Source organism: Topomyia yanbarensis, chromosome 2 (assembly GCF_030247195.1).
Source record: "Topomyia yanbarensis strain Yona2022 chromosome 2, ASM3024719v1, whole genome shotgun sequence".
Lineage (NCBI taxonomy): Eukaryota > Metazoa > Arthropoda > Insecta > Diptera > Culicidae > Topomyia > Topomyia yanbarensis.
This window is the reverse complement of record NC_080671.1, coordinates 290,285,961-290,306,717: the sequence shown is the minus strand read 5'-3', so window position 1 is coordinate 290,306,717 and position 20,757 is coordinate 290,285,961. Positions and strand designations below refer to the sequence as shown.

Sequence of the window (20,757 nt, the reverse complement as noted above, 5' to 3'; positions counted from 1 at the left end):
ATTTTCTTAGCACAAAAGCGGTCGGATTGACTCTACTATTTAGAGGTCGGATTTGCCCCACCGCGTAATTTTTCATTACGATGCGGTTAAAAAAAACCTATTTTAATCCACCTAGCGGTGCAATTGTGCCTTTCTCAATCATGAATCACGAGAATGTGTGCGTTGTTTATATTCATTAAAAACTTTTAAATGCATATATTACATTTTATTATTATACCTCACATGACAACTATATACAGGAAAATAAATCATTATTCGAGTTCTAAAATTTTGAAAAAGAAAAAACAGCCACGGTAATATTGAACTGAAAAAGGTGCGAAATCGGCAAAGTCCCAAAAAGTCGATTTTTATAAAAAAATGTTTTTCGAGATAACATAAAATCTCGACGTTTCATGCATTTTAAAGATGTTTGGCATCAAAAATACGAATTCGATTTCTGAAATTTCATGGGGTCCCCCCTTTGAAAAAAAATATGAGTTCAGGCTTATATGGGAATTTCATGTGTGACCGGACCGTTCAGTCCATATTTCCGGAACCATACAAGCGATCCGTGCGAAATTTTATAGACATCTGTGGGGATAATATAGCTATCATTTGGGACTAAGTTTGTGAAAATCGACCCAACCATTTCCGAGAAACTGATATGAGTTTGCTAGTTATGAAAGATGGCCGCTTTTCCCGGGCACTTCCGGAACCGTCTATGGTGGTTAATGTAGTCAACGAAAGTTTGGTTGGCCGTCGGTGACCTAGAACAGCAAATTTAAGTTGTTTGAGAGACATTTTAGCGAAATTTTTACCTTTTTTGCTTTCATCGGAGTATCGGTTTGAATCACAATTTGCTATGTGATCGCACGCCACAACCTGCAACTCCGGAACCGGAAGTCGGATCGGGATGAAATTAAATAGCCATTTACGGGGACGCAATACCTTTCATTTGAGGCCAAGTTTAGTCGAATCGGTCTAGCCATCTCCGAGAAACCGATGTGACTGTTATTCTGAATTTAGATACTTCCGCCGGGGCTTCCGGAACCGAGGATGGTGGCCAATGTGGCCAAATAGACTTTGAATGGATGTTAGTGACCTAATACTACAAATCGAAGCAGTTGTGGTCATATTTTGGAAAATTTTTCACCTTTATACATTCATTGCAGAATTTATTAAAATCGACATTTTCTGCGTGTTCGTACTTATCACCCTGTAATTCCGGAACCGGAAGTCGGATCCATTAGAAATTCAATAGCAGCCTATGGGAACGTTGCACCTTTCATTTGGGACTAAGTTTGTAAAAATCGGTTCATCCATCTCTGAGAAAAGTGAGTGAGATTGTGTTCGCGTACACACACACAGACGCACATACACACACATACATACACACACACAGACATTTGCCGAACTCGACGAACTGAATCGAATGGTATATATCACTCGGCCCTCCGGGCCTCCGTTAAAAAGTCGGTTTTCAGAGCAATTGCAATACCTTTCTATTGAGAAAGGCAAAAAGGTGCAAAATCGGCAGTCCCAAAAAGTCGATTTTTATAAAAAATAATTTTTTCGAGATAACATAAAATCTCGACGTTTCATGCATTTTAAAGATGTTTGGCATCAAAAATACGAATTCGATTTCTGAAATTTCATGAGGTCCCCCCTTTGAAAAAAAAAATTTAATTCCGGCTTATATGGGAATTTCATATGTGACCGGACGGTTTAGTCTATATTTCCGGAACCACATAAGCGATCCGTACGAAATTTTATAGACATCTATGGGGATATTATAGCTATCATTTGGGACTAAGTTTGTGAAAATCGGCCCAACCATTTCCGGGAAACTGATGTGAGTTCGTAAATTTTGAAAGATGGCCGCTTTTCCCGGGCACTTCCGGAACCGTTTATGGTGGTCAATGTAGTCAACGAAAGTTTGGTTGGCCGTCGGTGACCTAGAACAGCAAATTTAAGTTGTTTGAGAGACATTTTAGCGAAATTTTTACCTTTTTTGCTTTCATCGGAGTATCGGTTTGAATCACAATTTGCTATGTGATCGCACGCCACAACCTGTAACTCCGGAACCGGAAGTCGTATCGGGATGAAATTAAATAGCCATTTACGGGGACGCAATACCTTTCATTTGAGGCCAAGTTTAGTCGAATCGGTCTAGCCATCTCCGAGAAACCGATGTGACTGTTATTCTGAATTTAGATACTTCCGCCGGGGCTTCCGGAACCGAGGATGGTGGCCAATGTGGCCAAATAGACTTTGAATGGATGTTAGTGACCTAATACTACAAATCGAAGCAGTTGTGGTCATATTTTGGAAAAATTTTCACCTTTATACATTCATTGCAGAATTTATTAAAATCGACATTTTCTGCGTGTTCGTACTTATCACCCTGTAAATCCGGAACCGGAAGTCGGATCCATTAGAAATTCAATAGCAGCCTATGGGAACGTTGCACCTTTCATTTGAGACTAAGTTTGTCAAAATCGGTTCAGCCATCTCTGAGAAAAATGAGTGACATTTTTGGTCACATACACACACACATACACACACACATACATACATACACACATACATACACACACACAGACATTTGCCGAACTCGACGAACTGAATCGAATGGTATATGTCACTCGGCCCTCCGGGCCTCCGTTAAAAAGTCGGTTTTCAGAGCAATTGCAATACCTTTCTATTGAGAAAGGCAAAAAGGTGCAAAATCGGCAAAGTCCCAAAAAGTCGATTTTTATAAAAAAAATAATTTTTTCGAGATAACATAAAATCTCGACGTTTCATGCATTTTAAAGATGTTTGGCATCAAAAATACGAATTCGATTTCTGAAATTTCATGAGGTCCCCCCTTTGAAAAAAAAAATTTAATTCCGGCTTATATGGGAATTTCATATGTGACCGGACGGTTTAGTCTATATTTCCGGAACCACATAAGCGATCCGTACGAAATTTTATAGACATCTATGGGGATATTATAGCTATCATTTGGGACTAAGTTTGTGAAAATCGGCCCAACCATTTCCGGGAAACTGATGTGAGTTCGTAAATTTTGAAAGATGGCCGCTTTTCCCGGGCACTTCCGGAACCGTTTATGGTGGTCAATGTAGTCAACGAAAGTTTGGTTGGCCGTCGGTGACCTAGAACAGCAAATTTAAGTTGTTTGAGAGACATTTTAGCGAAATTTTTACCTTTTTTGCTTTCATCGGAGTATCGGTTTGAATCACAATTTGCTATGTGATCGCACGCCACAACCTGTAACTCCGGAACCGGAAGTCGTATCGGGATGAAATTAAATAGCCATTTACGGGGACGCAATACCTTTCATTTGAGGCCAAGTTTAGTCGAATCGGTCTAGCCATCTCCGAGAAACCGATGTGACTGTTATTCTGAATTTAGATACTTCCGCCGGGGCTTCCGGAACCGAGGATGGTGGCCAATGTGGCCAAATAGACTTTGAATGGATGTTAGTGACCTAATACTACAAATCGAAGCAGTTGTGGTCATATTTTGGAAAAATTTTCACCTTTATACATTCATTGCAGAATTTATTAAAATCGACATTTTCTGCGTGTTCGTACTTATCACCCTGTAAATCCGGAACCGGAAGTCGGATCCATTAGAAATTCAATAGCAGCCTATGGGAACGTTGCACCTTTCATTTGAGACTAAGTTTGTCAAAATCGGTTCAGCCATCTCTGAGAAAAATGAGTGACATTTTTGGTCACATACACACACACATACACACACACATACATACATACACACATACATACACACACAGACATTTGCCGAACTCGACGAACTGAATCGAATGGTATATGTCACTCGGCCCTCCGGGCCTCCGTTAAAAAGTCGGTTTTCAGAGCAATTGCAATACCTTTCTATTGAGAAAGGCAAAAAGGTGCAAAATCGGCAAAGTCCCAAAAAGTCGATTTTTATAAAAAAAAATTTTTTCGAGATAACATAAAATCTCGACGTTTCATGCATTTTAAAGATGTTTGGCATCAAAAATACGAATTCGATTTCTGAAATTTCATGAGGTCCCCCCTTTGAAAAAAAAAATTTAATTCCGGCTTATATGGGAATTTCATATGTGACCGGACGGTTTAGTCTATATTTCCGGAACCATATAAGCGATCCGTACGAAATTTTATAGACATCTATGGGGATATTATAGCTATCATTTGGGACTAAGTTTGTGAAAATCGGCCCAACCATTTCCGGGAAACTGATGTGAGTTCGTAAATTTTGAAAGATGGCCGCTTTTCCCGGGCACTTCCGGAACCGTTTATGGTGGTCAATGTAGTCAACGAAAGTTTGGTTGGCCGTCGGTGACCTAGAACAGCAAATTTAAGTTGTTTGAGAGACATTTTAGCGAAATTTTTACCTTTTTTGCTTTCATCGGAGTATCGGTTTGAATCACAATTTGCTATGTGATCGCACGCCACAACCTGTAACTCCGGAACCGGAAGTCGTATCGGGATGAAATTAAATAGCCATTTACGGGGACGCAATATCTTTCATTTGAGGCCAAGTTTAGTCGAATCGGTCTAGCCATCTCCGAGAAACCGATGTGACTGTTATTCTGAATTTAGATACTTCCGCCGGGGCTTCCGGAACCGAGGATGGTGGCCAATGTGGCCAAATAGACTTTGAATGGATGTTAGTGACCTAATACTACAAATCGAAGCAGTTGTGGTCATATTTTGGAAAAATTTTCACCTTTATACATTCATTGCAGAATTTATTAAAATCGACATTTTCTGCGTGTTCGTACTTATCACCCTGTAAATCCGGAACCGGAAGTCGGATCCATTAGAAATTCAATAGCAGCCTATGGGAACGTTGCACCTTTCATTTGAGACTAAGTTTGTCAAAATCGGTTCAGCCATCTCTGAGAAAAATGAGTGACATTTTTGGTCACATACACACACACATACACACACACATACATACATACACACATACATACACACACACAGACATTTGCCGAACTCGACGAACTGAATCGAATGGTATATGTCACTCGGCCCTCCGGGCCTCCGTTAAAAAGTCGGTTTTCAGAGCAATTGCAATACCTTTCTATTGAGAAAGGCAAAAAGTAGACTTGCTGTGCATTGCACCAACTTTAAAAAATACCTTTTTTAAACATTTTATTCCAAATTTGAATGATAAAAAAGTTACATGATACGGCTAGATCCGGCAAAGTTGCTGAAGCAGTATTACAAAACAAGATTTCAGCTATACAAAAAATACTCGAACTCTTCCGATCTTGTCCGATCCACCAATCCCAAGCGATTTGAAAATATTGAAATTTTTACTAATTTGAGGCACACCGAAATGCGGTAGGGCCAAATATTATGTTTGCCAAAATGTATCTTTATGAAAATATGCACAGGCGTCCCTTTTCTTCTCCCTTTTCCACTGATCAAATGTTTATGCAACTGGAAAAACAAATGTATTCACAAAGATCACCTAGAAATTACTAGTATTCGAAAGGGTATAGAAAATTGGCCTCTGCACTGGTTGGTGGGTAGATGCCAAATTGTTCCAAAAACTAGTAATTGTCTATTTTTAGTTCATATTAAGGCATAATAACAACAATTGCAGCAGCAAATAATTTTGGCCAGGATTCGACCCCATTTACTCCTCTGTGCAGCGGGTCTAATTCAGAGCTATCTGCGCGGCGAGTTAAATCTGTAAAGAATACTAAAAATTAATTTCTATTCCATAATTTTCAGTACAGCAATTCGAGAGGTCGTGCTCACCGCAAGCCATGAAAAATAGACTACGTTGTGAAGCGATGGTCACTATTTATTAAAAAATCACGGTAAAATAAAAAATAAAACTATTAAAAAATTTCAAATAGTTTATAATTTTCACAAACTTATTAGGAAAAATTGTTTAATAAGCTTTCGTAATATTGTGTAGGAAAAAAACTGAAAATTTCAGTATTTTCTCTATCTGCAACATATAAACCCTTAAGTATACCAATTAATTGGAATAGGTTCGCCAAATTTTGGAAGAAGTCTATAAAATAACCCCTTGAAAACTACCTAAAAATTGTTGTAGTTCGATGCAATAAAAAAATCTCCAAAAATGAAATGTACCTATTAACGTGAAACACAGTGAATAATAAATACAATAAAGACCCATTTTTATCAATCTCATGGTGTATTTTAGGCTGACAAAATGGGGACATTGACTAAATCGGGCAATTTTTTTTTTCTTTTTAATAAACTGAAGCTGTTAAAATATGCTTCCCGTTCCTTGATGTAGTCTGATAACTATTTCTGATTATGATGAACTTTTTATTTTTGCATTCCATCTTCATGATAAGAAAAACATGCTCAAGAAAGGATTTACTCGAATTCAGTCTTGTTCGTCTGCTGGAGCCCATCAAACATATGTTCATATTTGGCTGATAAAATCGGGGTTTCAATGTATTATAATAGATATTCAGCATTCGAAAAAGTTTCTTGTGAACGAATGTAGAACGACTTTGTTTCTACTTACTTGAAATCAGCGGCGTAGCCAGAAATTCGGTTTGGTGGGGGTTTGGTGAAAATCGATCTTACTGTCCAAACGGCATAATTCAGAAATCGTAATTTTTGAAGTTTTAAAATTATGCAGAATTAATTTTTCAAAAAATAGTAACAGAGTTCGTGTCTTTAGCGAATTTGTTGAGACTTTATTGTAGTCATGAATATTAACCTGAGAAAATTCACCATAAATACTTCTTGGACGATATACCGTCAAAATAATTTTATCAAATGATGCGCTGTTTAACGTTTGTAAAACTCATCGAAGATACTAAACCTCCGAAATTGGCGGTTTCAAAATGATGCTATCTTGACCTTAAATTACTTTTTTAAAACATTTGACCTATACATATAATTGGTCATACAACAAAAATCAAATGCTCATCAAAATCGATCAGGACCTGCTAGAGTCGAATGGAAATCGTCATTTTTCTTAAATTTCTCTTTATATTCGGAAAGTGTTATACTTGTTATTAATCAAATTACGTTTTCGTCTCAACTCGACGCATTCTCAAAATAAAAACGCTTTTAATCCACCTAACAGTGTGATGAGACATTTCTTATAACTCTTATCACTCTCTTCGGATATTATATCGCTTGAGAACATTTAGAACTTGATGCTTCGCGATGTTTTTTACTACATGGGATAGTGGCAGGACTCAGAGAATCGCTCAAATCAGCATAGGACAACATCAGTGCTAGAAATCTCAAACCAAATCAATGGGAAAGCGAAAAAATGGCCCATAAAATAGACATACCATCGCACTATTGTTAATGCTCTGTTAATAAAATATCTAAATTGTGGTGGGAAAACTGAATTTTCCTAAAGGGGTTATGTATATTGTACTGAGCCAAAAAAATCGAAATTTTTTTTTGAATCGATTTTAAGTTTATACTTTACTCAAATTTCCAACGCGACTGAGAACTAAGAAATCAACGCTTTTTCTTGAAAAGGGCGATACTAGCAGTGATACCATTCAAAGAAAATCAACAGTGAATATTTCCAGATTTGGTTTTATTTCCTATTTAAGAACTATTGTGTTTTTTACATCCTAGATTGCATGATTCAGTGATCGAAACCCAAAACTTCATACAGTATTTGAAATTATTAAATTAAATGTTTTTGCTATTGAAATTGACAAAATGATAGTATCGCCCGTTTGGCGATTGTTTACTTTTTCGGTAACACCTATCAGCACTGAAGTATCGCCCTTACGTTTTTTACAATAACTACCGTTTTACACCACCGATTTCGTCCGGGTTTTTTCAATAGCGATCATTGTTACTATTTACAGCTGGTATCAGCTTGATAATCCTCAAAAAATACGAAAATAACAGTTTCGCCTCTAAACTGCTAGCAAAAAAAGTATCGCCCTGTTTGTTTGCATGGAGCGTGGAGGGCGAAACTTTAAATAATCAAACAAAAATACAGTTTCGCCCGTTGTATTTTTTGGCGGTTTAAGAAAGCAATATCGTAGAATCCAAATTTTTAGGTTAATTTGTTGCGTTTCAAAGCCCTCATTCGCATGTATGAAAAAAGCCTTATGTTTATATTTGAAAGTATCGCCCTTTTCACAAAAAAGCGTTGAAATGAAATCGCAGCTCCTGATATCACGCTATCTCTGAAGTGCATGCGTTCATAGTTCCAAATTTTACTTCGACATCGACGTTTTCTAAAGGTGACTTCCCAGTAGTATCCTTGATTTAAACTATTATCGCTAATCCTACTGCCAAAGAACAAATAAAAACCTCTCGAAAGCGAACCGTTTGGGAAAATCATCATCATTACTGGAATTTTCATTTTTACGAATCTTTTCGATAACCTTCCGTCACTTGCGTTAATGCACTGGGTGCACAGTGCTCTGAAAATCTAGCGAAATCGTCTTAGGGCACCAGCGGGTCTAATTCAGAGCTATTTGCGCGGCGAGTTAAATCTGTAAAGAATACTAAAAATTAATTTCTATTCCATAATTTTCAGTTCAGCAATTCGAGAGATCGCGCTCACCGCAAGCCATGAAAAATAGACTACGTTGTGAAGCGATGGTCACTATTTATTAAAAAATCACGGTTAAATAAAAAATAAAACTATTAAAAAAATTTCAAATAGTTTATAATTTTCACAAACTTATTAGGAAAAATTGTTTAATAAGCTTTCGTAATATTGTGTAGGAAAAAAGCTGAAAATTTCAGTATTTTCTCTATCTGCAACATATAAACCCTTAAGTATACCAATTAATTGGTATACGAATTGGAATAGGTTCGCCAAATTTTGGAAGAAGTCTATAAAATAACCCCTTGAAAGCTACCTAAACATTGTTGTAGTTCGATGCGATAAAAAATCCCCAAAAATGAAATGTACCTATTAATGTGAAACACATACATACAGTAAAGACCCATTTTTATCAATCTCATGGTGTATTTTAGGCTGACAAAATGGGGACATTGACTAAATCGGGCATTTTTTTTCTTTATAATAAACTGAAGCTGTTAAAATATTCTTCCCGTCCCTTGATGTAGTCTGATAACTATTTCTGATTATGATGAATTTTTCATTTTTGCATATTTCCATCTTCATAATAAGGAAAACTTGCTTAAGAAAGGATTTACTCGAATTCAGTCTTGTTCGTCTGCTAGAGCCCATCAAACATATGTTCATATTTGGCTGATAAAATCGGGGTTCCGATGTATTATAATAGATATTCAGCATTCGAAAAAGTTTCTTGTGGACGAGTGTAGAACGACTTTTTTTCTACTTACTTGAAGTCAGTGGCGTAGCCAGAAATTCGGTTTGGTGGGGGTTTGGTGAAAATCGATCATACTGTCCAAACGGCATAATTCCGAAACCATAATTTTTGAAGTTTTAAAATTATGCAGAATTATTTTCCAGAAAATAGCAACAAGGTTCGTGTCTTTAGCGAATTTGTTGAGACTTTATTGTAGTCATGAATATTAACCTGAGAAAATTCACCACAAATACTTCTTGGACGATATACCGTCAAAATAATTTTATCAAATGATGCGCTGTTTAACGTTTGTAAAACTCATCGAAGATACTAAACCTCCGAAATCGGCGGTTTCAAAATGATGCTATCTTGACTGTTTTACTGTTTTTGAACATTTGACCTATACATATAATTGGCCATACAACAAAAATCAAATGCTCATCAAAATCGATCAGGACCTGCTAGAGTCGAATGGAAATCGTCATTTTTCATAAATTTCTCTCTACATTCGGAAAGTGTTATCCTCGTTATTAATCATATTTCGTTTTCGTCTCAACTCGACGCATTCCCAAAATATAAACCTGTTTTAATCCACCTAGTGGTGCAATTGTGCTTTTCTCATTTGTCCAGACTACGATTCCATGGCTGGTTATGTTCAATACAATGGTGGAAATGAATATTACATGTTCAGTACGATTTGCACATACATACAATGGATCGACAGCCACGATCTTGAGATACTATGTGTTGATACTGAAACATCGCTTGAAACCAGCTGTGGATCATGGAGAAAGATCCGGGAGGTCCGGGGCCTGCCGAATTTCCAACTCGTTAAGAAATTTTAAACTAGTTTTAATTTTAAAGTAGCAACCCCTCACTGCATACTCCCTCCGGGCCGGTATGATTGACGATTTTTAGAGTTTAACTTCGCTTCTTATTAAATAAAGACCCTTATTTGTACATCTCTACAAAAGCGAGCTCAATTTGAAAAGAAATCTGAGGATTATGATTGATTACAGAACTCTGGAATTTTCTATTGGGATGTTTTCAGGCAGGAATTTGATATTGATGCAATTAGACAACTGTGAAATCAAGACCAATAGATCAGTTACATATCAGGACCCCATTCCGACAATTTATCAAAAGTCCTCATGATGTTTACAACAACAGGTTATCAATTTACGGATCAGATAATTGTTATTGTAATATTGAATTAAATAATTCTGCATCAATAAATTTTCAACTTCAATCCAATATTTTTTTGGTATGGTGGGGGGGGGGGGAGTTGTATGGTATTAAACTCCAAAACATTCTCTTGGCTACGCCGTTGCTTGGAGTTATTTATTTCGCTTTTCATTTTCCGATATGTTTCAGATCGATCCGATGGTCATAAGTTAGAAAAATTGCAGTCAGAAGGTTCGCACAAATGAACATTTTTGCACTGATAAGGTATCAAGTTCCTTCCAAACAACATGGAAGTGTTCGGTGATTATTTCTAGCGGTTTTAGATAAAAAAATGAAATACAAAATTCGATTTATCGAAATAATGTTTGGCTTATTTCAATGGATTATTACTATATTGAACAACAAATAGGCGACAAAGAGTAAACCACAAACAACAAGCCATAACTTTTAAAGTATTCAAAATAGATATTTGTAGTCTTTAGTAAAGTTATTCGCAAAAGTAAGAGCTACAAAATTGCTGAAGGCATCATTTCGATACAATCACTTCCAAGAAAATTTGTGTAAATATCTCACTCATAGGGGGATTAATCAGCAAAAGCATAATACCAAAAGAAAGGGCATATTGCCTCCATTAAATTCTCCGAAGATACTATTGACCTAAAATAAGCCGTTTTGGCGTTAATATTAGATTACATGTTTTTGGTCATATTTCTGACAATGGAAAATGATAAAAATCTTTCGTCCGAATTTAATGTTAAATATCTCTTTTGATAATAGTCCGATTTCAACAATCTATAGTTTGTTCGAAAGGTATTCGTTAAAGCTGTCTAAAAACATATAAATTGTTAATCTATATTGTCAATTTCGGCAGATATTTCAAAAAACTGCAAAAACGCCATTTTTACGCATTCAATCATTTATATCTTGGAAACTAAACATCAGAATCAAAAACAAATTAATAGCGTTCATACTGTTTTTTAGTTCTTTCATTTAAAATTGGTTTGGATTAAATCGGTTCAGCCATTGCTGAGAAACACGAATGAGAATTTGTCCGTTACATACACACACAGACACACACACACAGACATTGTCCCAAATCGTCGAGCTGAGTCGATTGGTATATAAGACTCGGCCCTCCGGGCCTCGGAAAAAATCTTGAAAGTTTGAGCGAATTCTATACATTTCTTTTATAAGAAATGTAAAACCTGTTTTAATCCACCTAGTGGTGCAATTGTGCTTGTCTCATTTGTCTAGGCTACGATTCCATGGCTGGTTATGTTCAATACAATGGTGGAAATGAATATTACATGTTCAGTACGATTTGCACATGCATACAATAGATCGACAGCCACGCTCTTGAGATACTATGTGATACTGAAACATCGCTTGAAACCAGCGGCGGATCATGGAGAAAGATCCGGGAGGTCCAGGTCCTGCCGAAAATTTTCAACTTGTTAAGAAATTTTAAACTAGTTTTAATTTTAAAGTAGCAACCCCTCACTGCATACTGCCGGTATGATTGTCGATTTTTAGAGTGATTGCATAACCTTTCTATATGAGAAAGGCAAAAATGTACCAATGTCCAAAGAAGTCAATTTTTGTCAAACATCTCAATGTTTCTTGCATTTTAAAGTCATTTGGCATCAAAAATACAAATTTGATTTTGAAAATTTTTCATTTCAGTTTATATGGGAATTTGCTGTGTGATTGCACTCTTCAACTCGTAACTCCGGAACCGGAAGTCCAATCAATAAAAAATGCAATAGCAGCCGATGGGAAGGTTGTACCTTTTATTTGAGACTAACTTTGTGCAAATCGGTCCAGCCATCTCTGAGAAACAGAGGTCACATTTTTTCCACATACACACATACATACACACACAGACATTTTCCGATCTCGACGAACTCAGTTGATTGGCATATGACACTCGGCTCTCCAGGTCGAGATTAGATTGACGAATTTTAGAGTGAATGAGAAAGGCAAAAACATTTTTAGCAAATGTTGTAAGTTATGCATTTTTTTGGTGAGCAGTTTTATGTTTCATAGACATTAAATCAATTTTAACTTCGCTTCCTATTAAATAAAGACCCTTATTACAGTACATCTCTACAAAAACGAGCTCAATTTGAAAATAAATCTAAGAATTATGATTGATTACAGAACTCTGGAATTTTCTATTGAAATGTTTTCAGGTAGGAATTTGATATTGATGCTATTAGACAACTGTGAAATCAAGACCAATAGATCAGTTACATATCAGGACCCCATTCCGACAATTTATCAAAAGTCCTCATGACGTTTACAACAACCGGTTATCAATCTACGGATCAGATAATTGTTATTGTAGTATTGAATTAAATCAGTCAGCATCAATAAATTTTCAACTTCAATCCAATAAATTTTTTTGTCCGGGGGGGGGGGGGGGTTGTATGGTGTTAAACCCCAAAACCTTCTCTTGGCTACGCCGTTGCTTGGAGTTATTTATTTCGTTTTTTCATTTTCCGATATGTTTCAGATCGATCCGATGGTTATAAGCTAGAAAAATTGCAGTCAGAAGGTTCGCACAAATGAACATTTTTGTACTGATAAGTTATCAAGTTCCTTCCAGACAACTTGGAAGTGTTCGGTGATTATTTCTAGCGGTTGTAGATAGTGAAATGAAATACAAAATTTGTTTTTCGAAATAATGTTTAGCTTATTTCAATGGATTATTACTATATTGAACAACAAATAGGCGACAAATAGTAATCAACAAACAACAAGCCATAACTTTTAAAGTATTCAAAATAGATATTTGAAGTCTTCAGTAAAGTTATTCGCAAAAGTAAGAGTTACAAATTTGCTGAAGGCATCATTTCGATATAATCACTTCCAAGAAAATTTGTGAAAATATCTCACTCATAGGGGGATTAATCAGCAAAAGCACAATTCCAAAAGAAAGGACATATTACCTCCATTAAATTCTCCGAAGATACTATTGACCTAAAATAAACCGTTTTGGCGTTAATAATAGTTTTTGGTCATATTTCTGGCAATGGGAAATGATAAAAATCTTTCGTCCGCATTTAATGTTAAATATCTCTTTTCATAATAGTCCGATTTCAACAATCTATAGCTTGTTCGAAAGGTATTTGTTAAAGCTGTCTAAAAACATATAAATTGTTATTCTATATATTCAATTTCGGCAGATAATTTAAAAAAACTGCAAAAAACGCCATTTTTACGCATCCAAACATTCATATCTTGGAAACTAAACATCAGAATCAAAAACAAATTAATAGCGTTCATACTGTTTTTTAGTTCTTTCATTTAAAATTGGTTTGGATAAGATCGGTTCAGCCATTACTGAGAAACACGAATGAGAATTTGTCCGTTACATACACACACACACAGACATTGTCCCAAATCGTCGAGCTGAGTCGATTGGTATATAAGACTGGGCCATCCGGGCCTTGGAAAAAATCTTGAAAGTTTGAGCGAATTCTATACATTTCTTTTATAAGAAATGTAAAAACGAGCGCTACAAATTTCTGGATTTCACAACTAATTTACGACAATTAATCCACGTGTCATCGTTCACTTCTTCGTAAGTGGCTTCCGCTGCCGGATGGCACACTGTCTTCAGGCTTGGTGTCTAAGTACGATAATAGTGATGTTAATCTTTAAGTTAAGTTCAGCATCTCAATGGAATTTATAGTAAAATTTAATTTTTTAGGATCACGTTAGAGACTCGACAATATTCACAGTAATCTCTTGAAAATACCATATATTTTCAGGTGTCGGGAAATCTTCGCTTTTGATCCGGTTTTCAGACAATATGTTTTCTGGTAGTTACATTACAACAATAGGTGTGGATTTCAAAATACGTACCGTAGTAATCAACGGAGAACGCGTGAAGTTGCAAATATGGGATACGGCAGGTCAAGAACGGTTCCGGACTATAACAAACACGTAAGATAGTATTTGAAATTAAAATATGCATCAACGTATTACGTTTTACAACTGCTTGTAGTTATTACCGAGGAACACATGGCGTTATAGTTGTATACGATGTCACCAATGGTGAATCATTTGCCAACGTCAAAAGATGGCTGCAAGAGATTGAATGTAATTGTGACGTAGTAAACAAAGTTTTAGGTGAGTTTAGGTTATGCATTAGCAGGTTTTGCACTTAGTTACTAAATATTTTTCCATGCTCTCTATCTTGATCTTTTCTATTCGTGATTTTACACTCTATGACACCTTATTGTGCCATTTTTCAATTGACAAATATTTTCTGTCTACAATATTGTTCTCCGTATAGGAGGGGAAGGGATTACGACAAGTTGTGACATAGGGAGAGGGGGAGTAAGCTAGATCGTTACATAACATGTTTTCACCGATGAAAAAAAATTCAAAGGAATTTGTTACGTAATAGAGAAGGGGGGGGGGGGGGGGGTGGAGAAATTTGTCACAATTTGTTACATGGGGGAGGGGGAGTCAATTTTGGGCATTTTTTGCGTTACGTAATTTATGAATCGTCCTCGTCGCTAAGAGGGTCTCCTCATCAGTCAGCTTTTAAAATTGGATTTTTTATTCACTTCAATCGTTAGCATTATTGGGGGGAAGGGGAGTTCTGATACAATACACTGAAGAAGGCTGCAAGTCGTAGCCGAAATACGTATCTGTAACAGAAAAGTGCAATTTTGCATTTTGTTCATCAGGGGAGGAGTTGCTTCTCTAATCTTCCGGTCATCACATCACATGCTTTGGTATTCTTAGTATGTATAACAAACATGAAGATGTGACACAAGGCGCCAAGAGTGCACTAAAATCCTGTCAATCCTATTTTTCATTGGATTGTCTGCTCTAAATATATCACCAGGGGACCATTCATAAATGATATCGAATATTGACAATAGGGGAAGAGCGTCACGTAACGAGATAAAAACAAACTGAACTTTAGACCTATCGGCGGATCAGGGATAAAAACGAACAACATTGTTTATGAATGACCCCCAAACAAAGAATATTCCATAACGAATATCACGTAACATCTGCGACAGAGCATTGGGATCAAGGCCTTGTTCCCCCTGGGTCGTGCAAAACTGAGAAGCAACATCAATTTAGGCACAGATAGCTGACGTCCATTTATTTTCATTTTTTTTGTTTTCATTTGTTTCTCTTGCTACAATATGTGCGGCTCGAGCGTGACGGCCAAGGAAACGGAAAGCCAGTGGCCCAAACAGATCAGGAACAGGAAGAAGGACTACGAACAAGGGAACAAACAACAGATGAGAAATCGTTTACTTATGTATTATAACTACGATACTAATCACAATTATTTTGTTTTTCTTGTTTCGTTTCAGCAAACCAAAATCTATACGGACTAGCACATACGAACAGTTTGGCTTTGTAGGTTCTCATCATGACAGAGTCTAGATGGGCGGATGAACGTCTGCCAGGGGGTGGGCTGAGAAATGACAATGACACTGTACGAGATGGCGCTGGGCCTGTGGCCTTCGACTGGCATGGTCCATTCTCATTGATTCGGAAGTCTTCTTGGCTGGTTGGTAGATATGTGCTCCTACTTCGCTTGGATGGGGGACATGTGGATCCTACTAGTTGTCGACTCTTTTGATCGTAAATATGAGGCTAGTTCAGGAAAGGAGTGCAGGACTGGCACCTAAGAGATAGTTAATTATTCAGGACTTGTTCTTATGATTATTAAACTCGCACACCGGCTCTCAGAAATGATAAGCAACCATTTCGGGTCGGTGTGGTCTATTCGAGTCGAACCAGGCGGACATTCGGTTCGAGCAAACTTTATGTGGATAAATATAGCTTACGCCTTTATTGGCAGAGATTCTTTTTGCGAAATCCTAAAATACCTTCACTGGTATAGCTACTCAGGATAATAATAATAGAAAAATTAACGGTTTGCCTGGTCCATAATGTAATGAATATGTATATTGACTAGAACAGGGATAATCGAGTTATGTTATAAGATAGAGAAGAAACAGCACAGTTGTAGGAAAAGTATTCGCGAGTAAGGACTAATACTGCTAGTATGTTTACCATTTCAATTAATAGTCGATTGATCCGCTTCGGGCTTAGGAGACAAAAAGGAGATTAGGAAGAGACAGAAGCGGATTCAATACGAAATTTGCCAATATGACGTTGACCCCAAGGCGATGGTAGGATGATTTTCCATAGGATGACAGACTAGATTACACGACGTTACACGCTCGAAACATGCGCCATATAGTTTGTATGTATGTATGAATGTAAGCCCGTATGTATGCCTGTATGCATGGATGTGTATAGGACCAATGTATCCCTGAGCAACATGGAAGGACACCTTTGAGCCGCCAAAACGCTCATGGGAAGCCGGGAGCGCGGTCGTAGGTGTGACCATAAAGCACAGCACACACTGTCAAGTGCAAAGGATAGACGGTAGGTGTACAGTTAATGTACATAGGTTGCAGAAATAGGTTCTTGAGGCAGCCCGATTGCACACTGATAAATAACAATAACAATAATAACAATAACTTCAATCGTTAGCATTACACCGGATTCTGTTTTTGCACGCACTTTTTTTGCACGGTTTTTTGCACGACTTTTTTTGCACGGTTTTGCAAAATAACACGATTTTTATGTATAAAATACCTATTTCGATATAGCAGTTTAATGATTTGATCATCCCGTGAAAAAAAAAACCGCACAAAAAAAATCCGTGCTATTTCGAGAAACCGTGTTACAATTTACTTCTTACTACACGAGGCGGCCGTACCACCTTACTCACCGGCTAGGGTCGTTTTCTTTTTGTCTCCAGAGGAAATTCCACGTGGGTGAACTCTCAACCCTTCGAACACCAAAGGTCACTGAGCGGAAGTCGAACTGAGCGGAAACAAGCAAATGGACTCACATAACAAAAAAATAGACGACACAGCTAAATTACGCTTAAAGACCAGACATTTTCATTTATTTAGTTTAGTTTCACTTTTTGTTGGGGAAGGGAATGACTATAACAAAAAAGGTACACTCAGGTTTTTTTTACGCGGGTGATACGAGCCGCGTAAATGAAAACCGCGTAAATGAAAACCGCGTAAATTTCGAAATCCGCGTAAATTTCAAAATCCGCGTAAATGAAAACCGCGTAAATTTCAAAATCCGCGTAAATGAAAACCGCGTAAATTTCAAAATCCGCGTAAAGGAAAACCGCGTAAATTTCAAAATCCGCGTAAATGAAAACCGCGTAAATTTCAAAATCCGCGTAAATGAAGACCACTTAAATTTAAGAATCCGCGATAAAGGGAACCTCATTGATGGATACCGCGTAAATTCCAAAATCCGCGTAAATGAAAACCGCGTAAATTTCAAAAACCGCGTAAATGAAAACCGCGTAAATTTCAAAATCCGCGTAAAAAAACCGCGTAAAAAAATACCGCGCAAAAAAAAACCGCGTAAAAAAAACTTGAGTGTATAATTTTACTTGCGCTTTTTTTTTATTTCGACGACATCACTCTTCTGTAGCACCGCGTGGTATTTTCGTTACGGCCGTGATGCTCGTTGGTCGACATGCAGCAATCCTGATGCGGGGCGATCATCGGCGGGCCTGCCGGAGAGGGTGCAGTTAGTGCTGGGCGATGACGATGAGGGGTCTTCTATAGCAGTAATTCAACCGGTTTTTTTTACGAAGGCCGGCTTTACACAAAGCGACCCGGGGAGTGATACTGCGCGCACAATTGCATAAAAATGTTCACAAAGTCGAGCGTGTTTCTGAACTTGTTAGTGATTGGCGGTACCAGTGGCGTTTAACTTGCCAACATCGAACTGTACTTCACTCTCGTCGCACACCAGAACGTACTGATCAGATATTTCACCTCAAAACTTTCTGCGAAGGTACAAAGGCAGTCACTTACAACGTGTGACTTCGAGCTTTTTTTGTAGCTGCTCCACCGGGCCAAATTAATTATTAGAGGCCGGATCTAGCTACTCCGGACCTTTTTATCATCTCCTTGTCCAGTTTCCAACGTTTCCCTCCGTGCCCCGCATCATACCACCCGCACCCAACCGCCCCGCATTTGATGACGATGACAGTATGAGGATGACGGCAGACGTTATGATGATGACAGCAGACGTTTACATTTATCGTTCAGGGTTGGTGTCGGTATATTATTTTTAAATTCAAATGTTTATAGCAAATGACATATTTTAATTCGTGTTGCTTGTTTCCTAGTTTTACATAATATTTTAATATAACAATGATAACAGATAATAATGAATGTGTAAATATAAATCAAGAGCGTATGTACAAAATAAATAATTCAATAAACAAATAAATAAACAGTAATGAACGTATAAATAAATAACTGAACGAATGAATAAATAAATAAATAACAAATAGATAAATAAATAAATAAATAAATAAATAAATAAATAACAAAATCTAACTTTGACACCAACCAGGGCTATTAAGCAAAACTTAAGGTGAAGATATGTGGAAGCCACGTTGCTAGGCACCGACTCGCTTGTTTACATTAGCAAAAACTGAAATCTGAAGTGAAAATTCAAACGCACAAATGAGTTTCCGAACATTTTCCTTTAGTCATCTGCACATTGGCAGAAAATTTGAAGTTTTGTTAGTAAACGATTAAAGTTTCGCGAGTGTTTTTGCAGTGGTTTGTGAAAAAAGTGCATTTGAAAAAGTGCAATGAAAACGAGAAGAAGAGTGTTTCGAAAAGAAATCCCTAGTGAAGAGCGGTGATATTTTCGCACAAAATAGGAGCTACAGATGGCATTCCGTCAAAAACTCGGATTGATTGCATAAGAAAATATTCTAGCTTCCTTAAGTAGCAGTTTCGTGGCACACCAGCAAGGTTAGTGTGTTGAAAAGCTTATTTTTATATTTGCTCATATCAGATACATGGTTAGGTATGGGAGAGGGGTGTGTGTGGCGTAGGAGCTATGTTGTGGCTCGCATGTATAATATCCTTAAACGAAACTCAAACATGAAAACATGGAGTGATAAACGACGTGACGTTTATGTTTTATTTAGACATTTACAAACAATATTTTTACCGGTGTACACAAACAACAGGCCTCGTCAAACACGTAACGGGGACCGTGCGCTGTTATTTGTGTACACGCAAAACAAAAATGACAATAAATATAGTAATGTAATTTTAGCTGATACAATGACCAAGCGTAGTATTGTGACCGTCCTAGTAAAAAGGTCACAATTTTCCCGGAGCCGGGTAAAAAAACAGTGTTTTTTTTCGCGTTGATCTGTGGTTATCACGTGCAATGTAGCTTTCTGCCTGTCCTCGTTCAGTACTATTATAGTGCAATGGTTTGTCCATAGGCCAGAGGAGCTCTTTTACACTATAATACGTGAATTCGTACAGGTGAGATTGGCCACCGTAATAAGATCATGTGTATGTCAAAATCAGGTACGACATTGTCCATCCACCAGCCTTGCAAGTTGGCAACGAGAGTTTTGCTGTCGAGATTGCTTATTGTGCGTCAAAATAAGAATCGCCATATTCCTAATGTTGAGCAGAAATACTGACCGGAACCAATACAGTCAAACCACTTTGTTTGACACCAAAACACTATAGCTAATAGAAACAGATTTAACTATCTTTCTCCACTCATTTCTGTCTCAAGTTTGCTTTAGCTTGGACCAAAACGTATTATTTCACTATATCATTCATTACATTCATCCTAATTTCTCATTCATGCACCCTCTACACAAATAAAATCATTCACTCTCTCAATCACTCCTGAATTTACTATTCTAAATGGATTATGCTAGGGGCCCCTAATACTAACTCGTATTCTTTCCAACTCTTATCAAGAGTCAAAGATATTTTTATGAAATGTGAATGGTCAACTCATGGCAAATTTCTAAAACTCTCTCGATTGATGAGAGAAAACATGAAATTGCACAGAATTAACTCATTCACCCTAGAAGTGTACATCGACAACATAAAACTGGCTGCGTACGCTCCTTCGATTCGGTTGTTTTAGTCGATAAATTGCAACCCTGATACATTTTGACTGTTCCGATCTGTCAAAATTTCTCAACATATACAATGATGGCTAAACTGTGCTGGTGCTGATTAAAAACGATGACAGAAAAACTGTTTTTGTAAGGATTTTCAGGTAAGTATACTGTATGTATTAATTTGTTTTCTCTTTTGTAGAGTGTAATTAAATTAACGACTATAATTATGGCGAGCGGAAGGACGAATTATAAATATATAAACGATGAAATTAGCGGATTATCCACTGCCGAAAATAAGTTTTGTTACCTGACGAAA

At 37.1% G+C, this 20,757-nt stretch overlaps 1 protein-coding gene across 2 annotated transcripts in view; it reads left to right on the top strand.

Annotated features, from left to right (window-relative positions):
• The window catches only part of LOC131683249 (ras-related protein Rab-35-like), a 360,655-nt gene that overhangs the window by 192,840 nt on the left and 147,058 nt on the right, over window positions 1-20,757 (top strand). For both annotated transcript variants that reach the window (XM_058965080.1, XM_058965079.1), the window contains exons 2-3: window positions 14,227-14,401; window positions 14,463-14,587. In XM_058965080.1, coding sequence (XP_058821063.1) covers window positions 14,268-14,401; window positions 14,463-14,587 — 259 coding nt within the window. In that variant the 5' untranslated portion in view covers window positions 14,227-14,267. The remainder of the gene's footprint in view (window positions 1-14,226; window positions 14,402-14,462; window positions 14,588-20,757) is intronic.